The 21,310-nt window shown below is 28.9% G+C and overlaps 1 protein-coding gene across 1 annotated transcript; it reads left to right on the plus strand.

Moving 5' to 3' along the window:
- Positions 1–419: 419 nt before the first annotated feature.
- LOC107877189 (transcriptional regulator STERILE APETALA-like) lies at positions 420–19,669 on the plus strand. Its single transcript, XM_047394066.1, has 3 exons — positions 420–626; positions 17,798–18,341; positions 19,086–19,669. Exons 1-3 carry the CDS (start codon positions 420–422, stop codon positions 19,667–19,669), a joined length of 1,335 nt encoding a protein of 444 aa, XP_047250022.1.
- Positions 19,670–21,310: the final 1,641 nt, after the last annotated feature.

A 21,310-nucleotide genomic window follows, 5' to 3' on the forward strand; every position in this document is an offset into this window, starting at 1 on the left:
ATCACTCAAAAGAGCAATAAAAGAAGTACAGAATAGATTTGGAGCAAAACTAATTAAAAGTGTTCCGTTTTTCAAAAAATATAAAGGACATGTCAAAAACACCTGAAAAGGATCATGGAGAATGGAACAGACCATAAAAGTACTCTTCTCATCTTCTTGTTAATGTGGTCCGAACCATATATATGTTCTTCCTCCCCCCTCCGCCTTACCAATTAAATTCTCATTTTACGACTTGTCTATAGTCGTAGTTGAGCTCTCCAGTGGTAGACCTTTTGAACCAGGCATACTGCTTGACTTACTTTTTTCTCTTATAATATTCATAATTTGAGCCCTTATTCACTCTTGCTTATAATGAAAGGTCAAGAATAATGTAAGTGTATTCTAATCATCTTACATAGCCAAATTTCACATTGTTCAACATGTCATCGTCATCATCAGCTTCAGAAGAAGTTGGAGGAGGAGACAGTGGAGGTTCTTCGTCTCGAAGACGAAGGCGTAGAGGTGGTAGAAGTAATGGTGTTTGGCCGGAGCCATTCTTGGAGGCTTTGGCTAGACAAATGGCCATTGATGCTTCTCGTTCCATTGGTCGTCTTGCTGCTGCTCAAGCACTCTCTAATCTTTTTCAGGTATCTATACCAACCTATCTTTGCACTAATTAATCCATATATTTATAAGTAATTAGATATGATATCTTAGAATTTCACTGGGGTATAATATATTATCAACTACTCCATATAATTGTATAATAAGCTATAAAGAAGTGTCAGTCACGATTTAAAAGTTACAATCTGAACTTGTCATCTAATTCGTGGCTTATTTTAGTTATTGAGTTCATAATTATATATTTAATAAATTTCAAGCATAAATATAGAATTTTCTTAAAAAAATTACTGAATTCTTTCGGAACCTATCAAACGCCATAATTCCCCTGAGTAATTATCCCAAGAAAATGATATAGAGATATATAATAGTAGATATTAACCCATAGAAGAGTCATATATATAAGTGAGTCACATAATAATGTAAACAATGCTCTTTGTTTTGGTTTAGGGAATGGGAATGAAGGTACATTATCATAATTCGTCAGGCGTAATCATATTAGTATTTTTTAATTATTAATATGTATTTTCTTTAATTGTCCATTTTAGCAAACCAAAATATTTTTTTCATATTAATCATATATTAAATAACTATATAATGTAATCATAGTCAAAGATAATTTAAAATCCCAAAACATCACTAACGAAATTAATTTAATAAAATGCACTCCTAATAAGAACAATTTTAAAGGTTACGTTAAGTGTATGTAGAACAAATATTATGGTAATAGAGGAAGTATACAATGATTTTGTAGGATAGTTTGGTCAATTATGGAACCCGTGAATAAATAGTTGTGTAGCTAGCTAGGGGGTGTAAATAGATTAATATTAGAGACAAATTGCAGAATTTGCATTAAAGAAAATTCAGAAAAAGGTAGTGAGAGTTGACGAGTGCATATAAATGAAATATTGAAAGTAACTGGTTATCACTGCCATTAAGATGACGATTTTAGCAGCAGAGGAAAAGTCTTTTGAGGAACTCTAGCTCCCTAGCTGTACTTGTACTATCAGAATTTTGTCTAATTACCCCAGCATCTCTCTTTCCTTTTTCCAACTTATGATCTTTCCTAAACAGTTTTTCTACCTCGGTTCCCGAGGTGGCGGTAACGTTTGCTTAAACTTTACTTTCCTCAAATATCATTTGTGAGATTTTACTGACTATGTTATTATTGATTTTCTAACTTCAATAAATTGTTCATTTCCTTCTCATGCTTATATTACTATTGTATTTATATTGCATTTTTTCAAAAATACACTAAAATTTATTAAAAGTAGCTACGCACTTTATCACAAATATGTTAACTACGGATTTTGTTGTTTAGCTATAAAATTAGTTTGTTAACTATACCCGGGAGTAGAAAAAAAGAAAAAGAATCTCTCTTGTACTTGAGAGTTTCCCCCCTAAGACATTCATAAGCCTTTAAAGCGCGACTTTATATACTTGTAGGGGTCTACTCGCCTTCAATCTTATCTTTTGATGAAGAGGCTATCTATTTTCTCAATTCATAAGTCATAATTATAATTTCGAGAGTCAAACTTCTTCGTTTTGATTATATATTTGATACAAAATATTTAAATATTTTAAATTAAGATTAACATATTAAAAAATAAATAAATAAAAATTACTAAAGCCATAATAATAATTCAAAATATACTTAAAGGACACAAACATTATGATAAAGAAATTTGTTTAACTCTTAAAATTCAAATACCGCTGCATTATTAAAATGAGAAGAGGATTATTTTTGAAGAATTCGACACCCACTTATCTATTTTCTTAAAGAGTATGGTTTGTCCATAACTTGGACAGTCGTTTTCTAGCATTAATTTATTGCATCTTATGCCAAAAAGGTTCTTTTAGTTAAATTTGAATTCCTTTCCTTTTCATTGCATGATCCTTTTTGAGCTCTAGAAATGAGAAATCTCCCCAACTTTTTGACTGAACTTTCTAAGATTTTATTATCTATCATTTTCTCACTCCATTAATTACTGCAGTTTCTTTTTTCTCTTTCTTAATTGCCCATGCAATATATGTAACATTACACTAGGTTGAACTCCAATAGTTTATTAGTATGTGTTTTATCATGACTATTATTTATAACATTTTTAAATATATTTTTAAAATATTTATTTGATCATAAATATTTTAAAATATATTTTCATAATATTGAATATTTGAAAAACATCTCAAGAGATGTTTTCATTGTTTCTGAATTCACTTTTTACATTTTTAATTTATTTTTTTCAAAAAATTTTAAACTTTTTTATTTGTATAAAATAACTCAGTTTTCATAAAACTCTAATTTCCTTTTATAAATTTATTTTCACTTTTTATATTTTTTAACTAAAAATTCTCTATTTTAAAACTATTATGATCAAACAGAATTCCAATTTTATTTTTAATTTTAAAAATATTTTAAAAAAAGGTGCATATGTTTTAATTTTATTTTTTATGACCAAATGAGTCCTAAAAGAATGTAAAGTATAAATAACATAAATATCAACCCTTTTGGAAGTAATTATATTCTCTCACTTTTTTAATTACTTTACTCTCTCTCCCTATTAATATACATAACATAGTCGACATATACATAACATTCTGTGTATATGTTGGAATTTTTGTAATATATTTAGAAAGTTGAGATTTTTTGTAATATTAGAAATATAAGTTATGTATTTGTGTAATTTTATGTTTTATTAATATCATTGTTAACAAACTTTGGCCCGGTTTAGATTGGCTTTTAAAAACTAGTTTATAAGTTAAAAGTCAAAAGTTATAAATTGGTATCACTTTATTTTTTATTTTTGACTTATTTTAATACTTTTCAAACCTAAAATAAGTGTTTAAAAGCACTTTCTAACTTTTTCCAAACACCACCATAACTAAAAAGAAGTGTTTAAACGTCAAAAACACGTAAAAATAAGTTTATTCAAATACATATTTTTGTATATCTAGTTAAAGGTGTGGATTAAAATATTTTTTATTGAATAATTAAGTTTTTTCAGCTTGAGTTAGGTTAAAAATACAAATTATATTTACACCATTACCATCTTCAAATAAAATATTTTCTAGGGTAGCACTGTGAGTGGCACATAGAAAAGTTGTACATTTAATTATCTACGTCGTCTGATTGGGAAAGAGTTATTGCAAAATAATTAATTATGGAATTAGCTATTTCGAAATTAGTTATCCCATTATGTATATTAGATAACCTATTCCATCACCAGCTATAATCTATAATATATTAAAAGTATGAAGGTTCTTAGAAATGTTGCTTGAGATTTTTGTCCTTTATTAAAATCTCTGTTTTAGAAAAAATTGTCTTTTCACCTTATTCCTATTATTTTAGTGATATTAAATGTTGATTATATTAAAAAAAATCTTTTCTTACAAAAATAGGATGCCTTTTCCACCATCTAAAAAAACTAATCATTTCTAATTAGAAGAGGACAACCCAAAAAAAGATTAAAAAAATCGTAAAATTGGTTTTAACATGATATTGATTATATTACAAAAGAAAAAAATCCTTACAAAAATAGAATGTCTTTTTCACCTTCTAAAAAAACTAACCATTCCTAACAAGAATAGGGCAACCCAAAAACTGACAAGCAACAAATCTTATCCTATTTTAATAGGCTTTAACGTACGTATCTTTTGCCAATTTCTATTTTATAAAAGCCATGCTAATTTCACTTTTTATGTTCTCGCCATATTGTACTTTCATCGACAATATTCTATGCATATAGAGAAAATCATAAAAGCTCGAGCAACAATATGACTTGAGGGAGATACCCTTCTAATGACATGATATTTGCTTTAATAAGCATTGCTGCAACATAGAGATCATATGTATTTAGGAAGTAATTCACTATTATAATCTTCTATTTCTACAATTTCAATTTAAAACTATTGTAAAGTTCAATTCATATATCGTTTATGTGAGAAAGAGCATGGCTATATTTGAAGCGATGGAAAAGATATATCGATTATTTGATCAAAAAGAAAAATTAAGTAGCATGAAGTTTGCAGGACAAATTTTACACTTATATGATAGAACCAACTCAAGTTGTGCCGCTCTATAGTTAACAAATTACTTATCGACTCATTGAACACATTAAGGGGTCGTTTGGTAGAATGTATAAGAATAATATTAAATATGGTGTATTAGTAAACTTGTATTATTAATGCAAGTATTAATAATGCTGATATTAGTTACACATACATTATTTTTTACATAGCGTTTGGTTTGATGTATGAAAGATAATATATATTTATATAATTTTTATAAAAAGATGCTTTTTTACTGAATTGCCCTTCCTTTAACCTTCCTTTTACAATCTGTTTTCAAGGTGTACAAGCAACAAAGCTCGAACAAATTCTTATTTCAAAGTGAAAATTACAAGAAATAAGAATGAAAATACAGAAACAATCATCCTAAATACTTTGAACTTTATGATTAATAATATTTGGTATTAACATTTCAAAGTTTCTATAGCAAGCAAGTTGTAGTTAAATGTCCAAGAATATCATCCAACATATATAAGAACAAATTTGAGGACTTGAATACAATGTAAACTTACTGTGGTAACTATGTAGAGAATTTCTTCTCGAATGAACCCTTTTGTTGTATCTCATACAAGTTCATCAAATAACACCCTCTTTTCCATGGTAGAGTACAAAAAATATCTCATACAAGTTCATCAAATAACACCCTCTTTTTCATGGTAGAGTACAAAAATAGAGAGATCATTTCTTGAATATGGTGGGAAAGGAATAGGGGATGTGATATGGTGAGAAAAGGAGGAAAAATAATTTAAGGGGTAGTAATGTCATTTAATAAATTAATACATGTGTTGAAAGTCTTGCATTACTAATACATGAAAAATGGTGTGTATTACTAATACACACCTCAATACACAATAGAGTGTATAATTAATACAAGTATTAGTTATGCATGGTCAAAAATATGATACCAAACATGTTACTACTAATGCACAAAGACTAATGCATGTATTAAACTTTTAATACACTCTACCAAACGACTCCAGGCAATTTAAGGAGTTGTTAATTTATTTCAGCAACCTTATTTGTATCTTAGATATCTACAAATACTATATTACTAATTAAATAAGTTCTCCATCTTTATATATTTAAAAGATGTTGAATTTAATTATTATATTCATTTTTACTATTCAAACAAATAAAATATTTGCTTTAACATTTAAACTCATAAAAATGAGGTACATGCACAAGACGCGTACACCTAAACTAGTAGTATAAATAATGAGATAAATATTTTTGAAACTAACTAATACCTTTAATCAAATACGAAATAAACTAATCCTATATTTTATCTCGAAATGATTTATCTTTTATACCTCACATCAAACTAAACTAGTCGTTTGGTAGAGTGTATTGAAAAACTAATGCATGCATTAATTTAATGTGTATTATTAATACCTTGTTTAGTATACTTTTGCACCCTATGTATAACTAATGTTTGCATTAGTTATACACTCTATTGTGTATTAAGGTTTGGATTACTAATACCTCAAAATTCATGGTATTAGCAATACAATGGATCCAATACATGCATTAACATGATTAAAGACACTATTATTCCGAAATTTTTTTTTACATTCTTTCCAACATATATATGGAGGATATTTTTGTAATTTTTTTTAAAAGAAATTATTTAATTCATGTTATTTTTAATACATCAACCCAAACACTGCATAAGAAAAATACAAGCATAACTAATGCGAGCATAGCTAACACAAGCATTACTAATACAAGCATTACTAACACTTCATATTTTGCATCATTTTTATACACTCTATCAAACGATTAAGTGACTTATCTTTATACCATCAGGGCCATACTTTTTTAGTATGTGTTATTCTGTACAGAGATGTTATAGTTTTTTAGAAAAAATACATAAAGTAGCATACTTAAGTATTAAATTATAAAAAATAGCAACACTTTTATCAAATTACATTTTGTAGCATATGTATTTGTATGTATTTATATTTTTGTAGCAACAATTTGCAAAAATACAAAATACATATCGATCATAAGAGCAGTAAAAATCATATGTATTTGTATTTTTGCAGCAACAATTTGCAAAAATATAAAATACAACTTGCTATATTATGTAATTATGAAACTGTTGCTATGAAACTCCTAACTAAGCGGATAAATGTGTTATTTCTGAATTTTAACCTAGTTTTTTCAACATAGATAATTTCCCAACATGCTTATAGGAGTGGGCATAGCCTGGGTCAAATTGAAGTCTCAATTGAACTTGGAACTTTTTGGATATTTCGTTTGAATTTTTGGATTTTGGATTGAATTTCTGGATTGAATATGCAATTTAGTACTACGGAGTTTTTGATATCCACGTGTCTAAAAAAGTGTCTTATATTTATTCCAGCCCAAATAATACGTGATTATTGCTAAGAAGGTTAATTTTCAAAGATCCAATAAATTAGTATCTTACTGTCATATTCATTATTGTATGAAGTCAAAATAAATAATTATTCGGTTCGAGCTGCAAGGTGGTCTCAATCCAGAAAGTTATATATGTCTAAGAAGCAAATTATTAGGTGAATTGATACATAATAGTGACCTACCTTAATGACTTAAAAATCGAAATAAAAATCCAGAATATCCAGATTGATCAATCCAAAATTGTACTTAAAAATCCAGTTCAATCTGAACTTGTTGGATTAGATTTGAATTGTAATAATTTCTTTATTACAAAAATAAAAAATCCAAATAAAAAAAATTCCATATCTAATTCAAAGACCTGAACCAACGTCCGCCTCTACCTGCTTGGTTAATATGGACAAAGAAATGTCCGAATTATTTAATTCAATGTCGTTCCCTGATAATTATACATTGGGTAATATCATCATATATTTTCTGGCATTACTCTCTCTTTGATCGGTGCCTTAAGGTGAAAAAACAGTAAATACTAGTCACTTTTTCAAAATTGACATACCAAATTTAAGCATTATGTGCTCCGGATTTATTCTTTTGATAATAGGAGTACTAACAATTGGAGTATTTTGTTACTATTTTTTTTGTGAATTATAGGGTATTAATTGTTTGTTGGTTGGTTCCCATGAAAACTGTTACTATCACATCTATTTGCATATCTAGTAATGGTATAGTATGATTTGAAGTAAAGACTTGTTACAGATTCTTTATTTGTATACTTGTAGCTACAACTAATTAATTGACTGTATACTTATCTTTTCTCAAAATAGTGCATGAGGTAATTACTACTCTTTGCTGCCAAGTGCTAGCTAGGTATGCTATATATAAACTTGTAGTAGTAAAAGCTCCTTTTTAATTTTATTTTAAGAGGTTTAATCATCAGCTACTCGAAATTCACTAATATTACCGTCAAGAATGGACTTTGGGCCTAACTCAACCTCAAAAGCTAGCTCAAGAGGAGAGGATTACCCAAGTCCATATAAGCAAATCACTAGTCCATTCCCCAATCAATGTGGGACTTTCTCCCGCTCTAACACCCCCCTCACGCCCAGGCCTAACTAGCACTGACGCGTGGACTGGGAGCCCAAATTGGGGATGGACCTGGCTCTGATACCATGTCAAGAATGGACCTTGGGTCTAACTCAACCTCAAAAGTTAGCTCAAGAGGGGAGGATTACCCAAGTCCATATAAGTAAATCACTAGTTCATTCCCCAACCAATGTAAGACTTTTACCCATTCTAACAATTACTAATTTGAACTCACAGGGATTAAGGGTTCTTTAGTATGAGATTGAGATAAGTAAAGTTTTCTCATAGTTTGAGATACATATTGCATGAAATTAGTCATCTTTTATATATATATAACTTATTCAATTATTATGATATAAATAGTAAGATAAATAATTTTATAATTAACTAATATCTATATGATATAAATAGTAAGATATTTTATAATTAACTAATATCTAATCAAATGTTGAATAAAATAATAGTATCTCTATCCCTTGTACGAAACAACTCCTGTGATGATCCATTATATTGCTTTCTCATAGATATGATGCATATAATATTAATTATATTTTCTTCAAAGCTAATAATAAGCATGTCTAAGAAGTAAGAATGCCCATTTCTTGTGGTTTGAGTCCATAGTCAATATCAATATATATGTCTAAAACAAGTCATAATTTCCAGTTGGATTCCTGGCTGACAGTCCATTTATCGTTGTTCATGAATCCAATTTCTGCCCCCGCTCCCTCCAGTCTTATCCATATAATATAATAATGATAAAGTACGTACTAGTATATCTTATATTATCCTTTTAATTATATTTAGTTCTTGTCTATCCTTTTTCTTTAACAACCAACATGATCTTCTTTCGATTGATCGATCAGTTATAGAAGTCTGTGGAAGGTGTAGCACATATAGCTATTATATATGGCATGGAGAATAACATTTTCTTTTTATCTCTTTCATCTTGTAATGCCTTGATTAGTCTCAATCCATTGTAGATAGGTTTTCTTAACCCCTCCTTACAATAGGTGTTCTTTACCGGTCCTTTAGGACTTACAATGTCTATCATTTTTTTTTTCTTTTGTGACTTTGAATCCACAAATTTATGTACAAAACCACCTTAAGTGGTGGATGGTCCGGTGTACACGTAGCTTTACGTTTTTCACTGAAAAATTATGTAGTATACAGAAGCTAAGGTCCCATTTGATAATGAAAATAAAGTGAAAAAAGTGAAACAAAATCAATTTTTGCTAAAGTAAAATAAATCTTATGGCCAAACACCATTATTTTTACTAAGGTGAAATAATATTTTTTTAAAAAGTAAAAAAAATCTCATGGCCAAACACCTACAAAATATGAATGGCTATTATGAGTGAATAGTTAATTATGCTAGCCTTTTGCTAGATTTGTAGCTCCTCCACTATCATAACTTTAGGGTCGTTTGGGGTGGGGTACTAAAACATATAATTTTAGGATAAAATTTTTGATGCGTCATTGGTTATCAATATTTGGAATAACTTATTTTGAGTTTAATAAATAATATCGGGATAAGTTATCCCACATATATGGTGGTATAACAATCCCTACACAACTTATTCTTGAGATAAAATTATAAAATGACAAAACTACCCGTAAATTCTTTGATTATCACTTTTCAATATATATATATATATATATATATATATATATATATATATATATATATATATATATGTTACTTCTGATAGTCCTCACATCAATTTTTTTTTTTTATCAATTTTATCCCTAATTTAAATTTTATTTACTCTATAAATTTTCATCCATTTTGATAAATTTAAATAATTATATGAGCTTATTAAATGCTACAAAAGTGATGAGTCATGGAAAGATGATAGTGGCACCATAAAAAATCAAATTCAAAATTGATGCAAGGGTTTATTGTCTTTCTATTTTGTAGAAATTTTTATTAATCTTACTTTATATTTTCATTTTTCCTAGTAAATTTATCATGGACAAGTAATTAATATCTTGACATTCCCTTTCTGTATTAGTACATGCTAAATTATTAAATAAATTATTATTTTTTATATATAGTTAAAAATATTTGAAATTTTAATTTTTTAAAAAAGTACAATTTAACTCCCAAATACGATACTAAATAATAAAAAATGAAAGTAATTGTTTTTCACATTTTTTGATGTTAAATTTTTTTAACAAAAAATGGGATTATCTATAATTTATAGAATTTAGGACAAAATAAGTAATTTAACATGAAATATCAAAGCTTCATACCCGTTTTAAGAAATATTAACATAAATTTTTTAACATAATATTTAGGAAAACAAACTAATAAAGTTAAAAAATAATACTAACTTTTCAATTTTTTTGGTATGATTTAATAAGAAGGAAAATAATTAAGCTAAATAAGGTGAAAAGTATTTTTATAAATAAGTTGTCAATTCTTAAAAAGAATACAATGCATATTATTTTTAGTACCACAAATTTAATAACTATTAAAAAAATAATACCAGAATAACTAATTCTAACATAACTTATTTTCCAATCAAACGAACACTTATAGTTAAATGTTTAGCATCTGAGCAATTTATCTTAGGAAGGCTCATTAAATAAACATGTCCCTGTTTTGCTAGAATTCTAAATTTAATGAAGAGTGAAGAGACTTTTAACTAAATTTAAGTGAAGGTGAATCTATCATTGAACTTCCAAGATCGACGGAACTCAATGTTCTTTTACTAATGTTTCGTAGAGTATTTGTTTTGAAACATCAATAATACATTTATATAATTTATTTAAAATTTTAGTAACTAATAAAATTATAAATTTAAAATTTTAAATTTGCTTGTAAGTGGGTATTTGAATTAACTTATAAGTTGGTTAAAATAACTTATAAGCTATTTTTTTTCTTAAAATGGTGTTTGACAATATTTATAATAACTTAAAAAAAGTTGATTTGAATTTTTTTTTAAGCCAAAAACAAGAAATTATGGTTCTCATCTTTTTTCTTTTGAAGCTTAAAGTTGACCAAGTAAATTACACTTGTCCATTATAATTATTTCTTATTTCAAGTTTATACTTAACTCTAGTACTTCTTTTGTATGAAATTATTTATCTAGTAATGTAATTATAATGATTAGTAACATATATATTTTGCTTAATGATAAACTCGACATATATATTAATATTATCCTCGGAAGATTAAAAGCAACAAATTCAGTTTAATAAAAAATGAAAGTTTCGTAAATTATAACTTAATGATACGAAATCTTAATGTAACCATGAAGAAACAAATAATCTTTTAATATATAACTATCTTTTTCAAACACAAACATTCAACACTTAAATTCTTTAAAAAAAAATTTTTTAGCATACAAATTAATAATCATTCATGATTTTTTTAAATATATATATATATATATATTAATTTTAATTTGAATTATTTTAACAATAAAAATTAATAATAATCAACTCTATATATTATTAACAGCTATAAGGGTATTTCAGTCATTTTAACAAAAAAAAGTGCTTAAAAGCATTATTTATCAAACACATCAATAACTTTTTTTTCAATTTCAATATTTTTATCCAAACACTTAACTATTTATTCTTAAAATAAATTCAACACTTTAAAAATACTTTTAAAGATTTTTTTTCCAATCATTTTTTTTTTTCAGTTTATCTAAAACGGGCTTTAACAGTGGAAAGGAAGAGGGTCAAAGAAAGAGCAAAAGGTGGAGTGTTCTAAATGAGTATGGAGATTCGCTGAGAGACAGTAACCTTTTCTTGGAAATGAAAGAGAAAAAGGAGATGTGTCTATTCTGTCCACTCTCCCAAAACCAATTTTATGAGCAATCCCATCCTTTTGTGAAGCTTTTTTATTAGGAAGGAGAAAAGTTATCAAAATCATTTTAAATTATATTTAAAAATTATTTAAATATTTAAATTATTGTAACGATCTATTATACATTTATAGTATGTAAAAATGAATTTATTTCCACCTTAAAAGCTGATGTAATAAAAAAAATTTAAAAGAAAAATAAGAAAAACGCATCCAGAAATCAAATTAAAGCAAAAAAAAAAAACAAAAAATCACTTCTTCTTTCTGCATTCTTCATGGATAATCTTTCCTACTTCTTTTTCTTCTTCATGTCATTGATCTTCTCTTTTGTATCTTTTTTCTAATCAAAATCACTTCATTTTCTTTCACTAATCGACTTTTTATTTTCACAATTTTTCGTTTCGGGCTTGAACGAAATTCGCAATGCTAAGGGATTTGATGATGAATTGATAAAATTGATGGTGATATGTCTCTTATTTTCTATAATTCAAAATGAAGTTAGATGTCATTTTTGATGATGTATGTTGGATTTACGGTTATGGGTGTGACTAATTTCGATGGTGACAACGATAATGGATCTAGTGGTGAATGATTTAGCAAAGTTATTTAGGGTGAAAATAAATTTTTGTTATGGTTATTGTTGTGAATTTCAACATTGATAGTGATGGTGGTTTAATTTTGATAAACATTAAAATCTATTGATGTGGTGTGATTTTGATGTGGATTCAGTAGCAGGTGTTGAATTTATGTAATGTTTCTTTTTTTAAAATTTTTGATTGCGAAAATGATTGTGATATGATTTCGATGATGAGTTTGATTATGGGTGTTGAATTTTGTGGTGTCTCTTTGCAACTTCTAGAGGCAACAATGGTGGTGATATGAGTTCGATTTGTAAATTTTACTGTAGCAGCGGTTGTGGGGTGATTTTGTTGGTGAATTTAATCGTTGGTGTTGAAATCTATGATGGTGATGATGATATGAGTTTGGTGATGATGCGACAATGGTAGATTTTGATGATAGATAGGGAAGAAGAAGCAACTAGGGTGACTTGGACCCTTTTTTGTTTAAATCTGATATAAAAATTGATGTGACAGTGATATTGTGATGACATATGCGTGAGTGTGTAACACCTTCCATCGTGTGACTGATTTTATGTGCGTCAGGGTGGAAATAAATTCACTTTTAAATAGTATAGTTATGTATTAAGTCACTCTAATAGTTTAGGTGTGTCTTAAACTTTCGAGTATAATTTAGGATGAAAATGATGACTTTTCGTATTAGAAAGAGTAGAACCTAAGCATATTATTTTTATTTTATGGAGATAAGAGTGGTTATTTATGGGGGATCCTCGATTTGAGTAGAGTAAATTAAAGTAAGTATATAAAAAAAAGAATATCAGCAAAGAAAATAATAATATATTCAATGTATTTCTACAAGGTGGGTTTTAGTGAGAATAAAGTGCATGCAATATGATCACAGGTATATTGACAAACAAAGTACTCCTACCTACTAGTAAGAATGCATTCCCATTGATCCTTTACTCTAATTTGCGTTCTCTACACCTTTCTATTAAGAGTCATGTCCTCTATAAAAGGTGATTGCTTCATGTCATGCCTAATCACTTTTCTATCACTTTTCTTTAATATTTCTTCAGTCTATCTCTACCCTATTTGAAACCATTCATAGTGAGTTTTTCACATCTCAGGAAAGAAAACATAGCAACTAATTAATAAAGAAACAATAATCTGCAAATAGTATGATAAATGAAAGATAATAAATAATAGATGGTTATAGAATCAAAATCAATACACTACAATAATGATACTAAGACTATGACAGAATCGCAGAATCCCCCACTATCTACTAGCCTTCTACTTCAATCCTTGACATCCACACTCTTCTATCTAGATCATGATCTCGGTAAGTCGAAATTGTTTCATTTCTTGTCTTATCATCATTCTTCAATACTTTTTCAATATTCCGTTACCTCTCTCTGTACTCACTATATTTAATTATATTGGATGTATATATTAGATAATCTTTTAAATTTGTGAATAAAGTTATATACCTAAATTACAATTATTTCAATTAATTAGGACATGATAAAGTGTACCTAATTTTTAACTACAAATTTTGACAAATTTCTATGCGTATTTTCGAATGTTTATGTAGAAAAATTAACCTTTCAAACTATATCATCTCTGGTAAAATCTTATGCATTATTTAATTGAGATTGTTGTGTGCATTTAAAAAAAATATTATAATATATTTTATATAATTAACTAATTTACTTATTTGGCGCTTTGAACATATGTGCAAAGCTTTTTCATGTCGATAAAAGTACTTTACCGCATATGCAAGCGTTTAGTTAAATAATGTTATAGTTTTAATCAAAAATCTAAATTAGATTAAGTGGCAGATTTATGGGGAAGTCTGCCTATCCAGTCTTTTCATTTTCACATGGGGTTGATACGCTTGTGGAGGATTGTGGCTTAATAGTATTTGGATGTGTGGGCTGAGGGACCACAAAAATGTACTTAACAAATTTTAATTTTTCTAGGAAGTCAATCTCTTTTTTTTGTCAGTTTTGACTATCTATTTGATCCCTGGCCCTTTATCTATCGTCTACATCAAGAATATGCTTGCAATTAGCAAAGTATCAAAAGAAAGAAACTTTCATTTTTTAAAAATTATAACACTAATTAGCAATTCTAAATAATATTGCTTTTAAATCGATAATCTATTAAAAATAATTTTTTTATCTTGTAAAAAGATATTTGCATGAATCATTATGTTCGTGAGATCTCACTTGTAAACTACTCCTACTATATATATATTATTATAGTAAGTACTAATTAGCAATGATACAACTCTAAATTGCATGATGTAAGGCTTTAATTAAATAAGTGGAGCTCTACGTAAAATTATACTTTCTTCGTTTAAAAAAGAATGAAACTTTCATTTTTTTAAAATTATAGTAGTAATTAGCAATTCTAAATAATATTGCTTTTGAATCGATAATCTATCAAAAATAGTCTATTTGCCTTGTAAAAAGATACTTGCATGAGTCATTACGTTTGTGAGATCTCACTTGTAAACTACTGCATATATTATTATTGTAAGTACTAATTAGCAAAGATACAACTCTAAATTGCATGATGTAAGATTTTAATTAAGTGGAGCTCTAGGTAAAATTATACTTCCCTCGTTAACGAAAGAATGACTTACTTTCCTTTTTAGTATGTTTCGAAAAAAAGACCCTTTTCTTTTATGATAATATTTTTAATTCAACTTTTTATATGACATATTTGACACCACAAGATTAAAGAAAATTTAAATATATTTGACATAATTTTAATTCAAGATCATAAAACTTATAAGTTTTTTTTTTTTTTTTTAAACTTCATTCCTAGTCAAATTAGTTTTTTTTTTTTTTGAACGAAAGGTGTAGAGTCTTGGTCTCATTGTTTCCAAACTCCAAGCACAACAAAAGCTTTAGTGAAAATGGAAAATGTAGGTGGGTAGTTTTCTTATTGGTTTCTTTCCCTGATACTGATAGTAGGTAACCTATGATGAGATAAATGTTGTACCTAATTATAATATGGATATAGAAGTACTTACTCCTATGTTTAGGTTCCTGCTTCCCTGTACTTTTCTGACTCTTTTTCTCTCTGACTATTCCTGCATGCATACCTTTCCTTTTCTTCTCCGCCATCATTATATTTCATACAATAAGTTACAAGTATTATCTTCTTAGAAGATGCCTTTCTTCAAATAGCACTACATATTTTTGTGACTATTTTCTTCATGTTATATGAAAAAAAAGTTGTAAAGAATATTTAAAATTCAAAATTATATTTGAACATGTATTTTAACTTAAAGAAATAATTGAAATAAATATTATTTTGAAAATATTTTTAGTAGTAATTCTTTAATTTTAACATTATCCATAATTTATTTAAAACTAAGATTTAATTTTAACATTATCCATAATTTATTTAAAACTAAGATTTAAAGGTATTACACGTACATATATAGAAACTAGGATAATAAGATTTTAAAACTTTGTCGTTGTCAAAATAAGTCACGGAATATAAAATAGAGAGAATATTTCTTATAGTTTAAAATAATTTTATATATGTACCAATTATGAGATGTCAACAATTTAGCTTTTAAATATTTCTAAAAATTTATGATGTTAAATATGTCATGATATTTATTTATTTATACAATTATGTTATTGAGAGTAAAATAAAAAAAGTATAAAATCAAATTATTATAAACTGTAATAATTTGGTCCAGCTTAAAAAATTGTGCCAAGGAGAGGTATACGAGCTTTCAGCTGGTTTTATTGTGCCAAGGAGTATAAAATCCATAATTTATTGTAGTTGGTTTTAAAACGAATGACAGTTTAATATTTAAAAATAGTTAACTGTAAATTTCTTACTTTATCTTAATAAGAAATTTTATAACGGTATAAATATTATGATATATTTCTTATTATAAATTTTAAGTATTTTTTTTTATAGCAATACGGTACCACATGTTATGTCGCACCACCAAAAAAAAAAAAAAATCGACATCACGTGAAGGATTCGTTTCCCCTCATGTGTTGAGCTTGCCTGCCATGCACGAAGGGATTTGTATTTTCCCTAAGCTTCTTCTAAGCTATGATATTCGAGTGAATACGTCTAATGATGTTTAAAATTCATAAATTTTAAATATAAAATTCACCCTTAGTCTCACTTAAATAGCGATACTATTTATCCAAAATTCTACGTACGCTGCTGCAACTATGAAAGTAGTTTCTCTCAACCTAATGAATTAGCATTCCTCCTTTTCTATACTTTTTTAGATTGTGATTTTCCATGACTAAATGTCACCAGCCTGCATGCCTTTCTGTTTGACAACTCTTGAATTTTGGAAACCAAACAACATTTTGGTTGAATCCCCTTTAATTATTTGCTATAGGTGACAAGTGCCAATTAATTAGTACGCCCTCCTCCTTCCAATTTTACTTACTCAATACATTATAATTATAATAGATATTCATTTTTACTTATAATTCAGTTTCAAAATATCAAAGGTAATTTATCATATTATGCCTATTTCACCCATATTATTAAGTATCTATAGCATATAATAACTACGAGTGATATAATAAAACTATTTATCATATTATGCCTATTTCATCCATATTATTATCTATAGCATATATAATACTCACTAAGAGCGATGTAATAAAACTATTATTTCATTTATTATTTTTGAATGCGTACGGTGTACCAAGTCAGACAAAGACGAGTAAAGGAGAGTACTTCTATGACTGTATTTGACGAACCACAAATTCAAGATATGCACCTTTTTTAGTACTGTTTGGTCAACTTACATTTGACTTTATTAAATATTGTAACAGTAATATTTTCACTTGTATATTGTATTAGTGATGATAGCAAAAAAGATAATACTGAAGAGTGAAGAAGTAATTTAAAATTTAGTTTGACAAAAAAAATGGCATCAAATATAAAATGTGCATGATTTTAAGCTGTAACAGTTTAGGATATAATGAAATAAAAGTGTCATCAGGGTGAGTGTATGGCTTGAACTGTGTCATCAGGGTGAGTGTATGGCTTGAACTATGATAATTAAACGCAAATAAATCCACAGCAAGGTGATTTGGCATATGGTCCATTTTTAGTTTAAACGACACAAAATTCAAAAAAGTCCTCCGACTTTCTTTAAGCAACGGATCGAATCAGATTAGAATTTCGTTATATCGTTATTATATACGTATTATTTCACAATGTATAATATATGTATTGAATTTGGTTGAATAATATTTATTTTCAGGTTTGTTCAACATGGAGAGCAGTGTCACGGTCCGATCTGCTATGGCAAAGTTTAACCACCCGCATATGGAACCGCCATCACCTTCTACGCCATACATGGCACGACGAATACATATACTGGCACCAAACTTCCAACAATTTACGCCACAGTAGATACATTTACCACACTCTCCATTTTGTACCCGAAATCAACAACGACAACAACAACGATGGTCTCTCATGCAGGCGCCTCGCATTATCCGATCACCATTTAGCCGCTGGATTCTCCGATGGTTCGGTTCAATTGTTTCATCTACCTACTAGGGTACATTTGTCTACGTTCCGTCCGCAACAGCGTGACAGGCTCGGACGATATTCTAGGGCTGTTTCGGGTATTATTTTGACGGATGAGAACCTTGTTTTTGCGTCATTGGATGGTGATATACATGTGGTGGTCATTGGCGGAGCGGCTCCGCCTCGGCGTGCTCACTTAGGGGATGTGGTGAATGATGGTGCTTTGGTGGATTTCACTGGTTGTGATCGGTGGTGGATTGGCCTCTATGCAGGTGATTTAATTCATAACTTGAATGCTCTACTATTTTGTTTACTCCCTCCATTTTAAATTTTAATTTGACTTTGACATAAAATTTAATTTTAAAAAATGAATGTATTAATATATTTGAAACAGACTAATAACAAAATAGTGTCTTAAACATACGGAGTATCAGTAGTTTTATGTAAGCTTTATTATGCTTAGGTAATGTAATGCTAAAAGTTGATTTCTGTTGGTATTCAATTTTAAAAGGTCAATTGATTCATAGGAGTATTAAAAATGGAGTCGTTAAAGATAAACAGGTCAAACTTACCAACTAACTAATTATGAAACAATGTGACGGAGAACATTGTTGGTTATTATGATGTTAAAAGTCTAATACAACTTTTTCCCCTCTAGCAGAATTTGCTTTGCAGATTGGACTGGAAGATTTATAAAAGAAGCTTTGATTAGCTTTTCCTTGAAAAATGTTTTTCTTCTTTTAGGAAACATGAGTAGTGTTTAAAGTAAACAAGCTTTTAATTTTATAAATTTGACTTAAAAGTCAATGAAACAGGAACTTTGAAGTTTATTCAATCTTTGAATGAAATGTCGTCCATTAATCTACGTAAATACCGGTTAATTTTTCATCATTAATCTACTATTCTGATAAATACTAAAATCAATTAATAATTTCCATTAGTATTATCGTGACTCAATTTCATTATACGTGTTAAATTAAAATTTCTCCTCTCCCTTTTTATGGACAATATTTCAGGTGTTCCAGGGAGGGCATTTCACATATGGAATAGTGAAACGGAGGAACTAATCTTTGTCGATGGCGACTTAACCGATCCCGAGGCAGTAACGGGTTGGCACCTCCTGACTGAGTTAACCGAGCTCGTGGGCCGCGTCCGGATCACAGCCCGAGACACTGCTGTGGCATGTACTGGCCCACGACTCGTCGTTATCGACTTACATAACCAAGGGTTGATACTCCGAGAACGATTCTTCCAACAAGAGCTCATAGTAGGATCTTTCGACGCCACGAATGAGTTGCTCGTGGCAGTAGACGGACGGGGCGTTGCCACTGTCTGCAGGACCGAGGATTTGGATGAATCTTGCAGGTTTAACGTGAGGGGAGCGTCGCAACGGGGGGTCATTGGAAGCATGAATAATAGTGGATATGGAGTAATGTGTGTGGGAGGGCTTATTAGGGTTTGGGAAGTAGAAAATGGGGTATATCTTTATAGTTTAAGGGAGAAAATAGGGGAGGTAAATGCCATGCATGCAGATGAAAGGCATATAGTAGCTTGTTCTAGTGATGGTACTATTCGTTTGTGGGACTTTGGGGCTCAATAGCAGACCAGTAGAATATGCGGAATATTATTATTAATTAGGACATTGCTGTTTCCTAATTGGTATAGTAGAAAAACAATTCAACACAGCTGGGGGAGGATTTTTAATTAAGGTTTAAGGACTTCTCTTGTTATGTAGGAATTAAACAATCTGGAGCTCAACTATGAATATTTTTTCCTACTTACATGTTTGGCAAGTTGGTTCACGTTAAACGTTTGAGCTTTTCATAAATTATTAGTATACATTACTTCAGTGGAAGCTACATATTTTGTATATCCAAAGATGAGCTTCAGCATTTTGTAATTCGTAATACTTTTTTACTTTTTTTAAAAAAATTAGAGGTCACTCTAGTGCATATCGATGGAATCATTATGATGTTGCCAGTCACTTAAAGAGATTATGTTAATTGCTTGTGCATGAAAGAGGAAAATGCTGAATAGAAAAGCAAATAAAGGCCAGAAAATGTGCAGCAATTCTGAAAATTTCATTAGGTTTCAACGCCTTTAAGTGTTTGGGATGCTATGTGCCACGACCAAAAATTGGGGTCATGATAGCACCTACCCTGATTCAGTCTCAATAAAGAAAGCGACACCTCACAATCGAACAGAAAATCGAAAAGAAAAAGTTTAGATAAATACAAGATTTAATTCTACAATAACATCAGGCCATGATTTTTGAAGTAATATATACTAATAATTTTTGAAAAGCTCAAACGTTTAACGTGATCCAACTTGCCAAACATGTAAGTAGCACTACTAAAAAAAAGGAAAACCCACCACAAAAATCGACCACCAGTGGTCGGTTTTTTCCAAATTTCGACCATAAAACCGACCAAAATTTGTGGTCAGAAAAGTAGCGGTGACTTTTTAAAAATCGACCACGAGTGGTCATTTTTTTTTTTTTTTAAAATATATGTTTATTTTTAAAATTAATTATTATTTAATTTAAATTGAAAAATTAATTTTAGGAAAAAAACGACCACGTGTGGTCGGTTATTTAATAAATAAATTAATTAATTAAATTTGTGGTTGGTTTTTATTATAATTAATAAATTAATTTTATAAAAAACCAACCACTTGTGGTCGGTTTTCTGCCAAAAAAATATTTAAAAACCGACCACTTGTGGTTGATTTTTGTGGGAATTTAACAAATAAAATAAAATTGAAAACCCAAATACAGCATGCAACAACAACAATATACAACAGTAACCACAATGAAAATACAACAACAACAACAACAAAAAACCAAATGGAAATTTTCAAAAGTGTACAACACATACAAAATGGTCAAGAAATGTGAGTACGAAAAAACTACAACAATAGTTTCAAATAACAAAATGTCTAAATTTAAAGTACAAGACATACAAAAATTAAAAAACTAACAGTCATCATCATCATCGAATTCGTCCTCGTCTTCCATATCATCATCCGTGCTGAAATCATCCAGGGGGCCTAGACCTTTTGCAGCCCGAACTGTATCACTAGGACACGGAGGAATAACCCCCACATTCTGAATGAAAGAACTGAACTGCTTCTGCAGCATCCTGATTTGTGATGCTGTTGCCTTCTCCGTCGTCTTTTGCCTGGCACTCCGTTCAACATACCTTCCTCTCTGTTCAGCAAGCTCTTCAGTGAGTTGAGAAGC

The sequence above is a fragment of the Capsicum annuum genome, chromosome 7, assembly GCF_002878395.1.
Source record: "Capsicum annuum cultivar UCD-10X-F1 chromosome 7, UCD10Xv1.1, whole genome shotgun sequence".
In the NCBI taxonomy this organism is placed as follows: domain Eukaryota; kingdom Viridiplantae; phylum Streptophyta; class Magnoliopsida; order Solanales; family Solanaceae; genus Capsicum; species Capsicum annuum.

What these genes read in the sequence shown, in the direction of transcription:
- LOC107877189 (XM_047394066.1), top strand. Translation starts at nt 420, where the DNA reads ATGTCATCGTCATCATCAGCTTCAGAAGAAGTTGGAGGAGGAGACAGT. An exon ending in CACTCTCTAATCTTTTTCAG is followed by an intron (nt 627 to 17,797) that starts GTATCTATACCA and finishes ATTTATTTTCAG; the next exon opens with GTTTGTTCAACATGGAGAGC. An exon ending in GTGGATTGGCCTCTATGCAG is followed by an intron (nt 18,342 to 19,085) that starts GTGATTTAATTC and finishes ACAATATTTCAG; the next exon opens with GTGTTCCAGGGAGGGCATTT.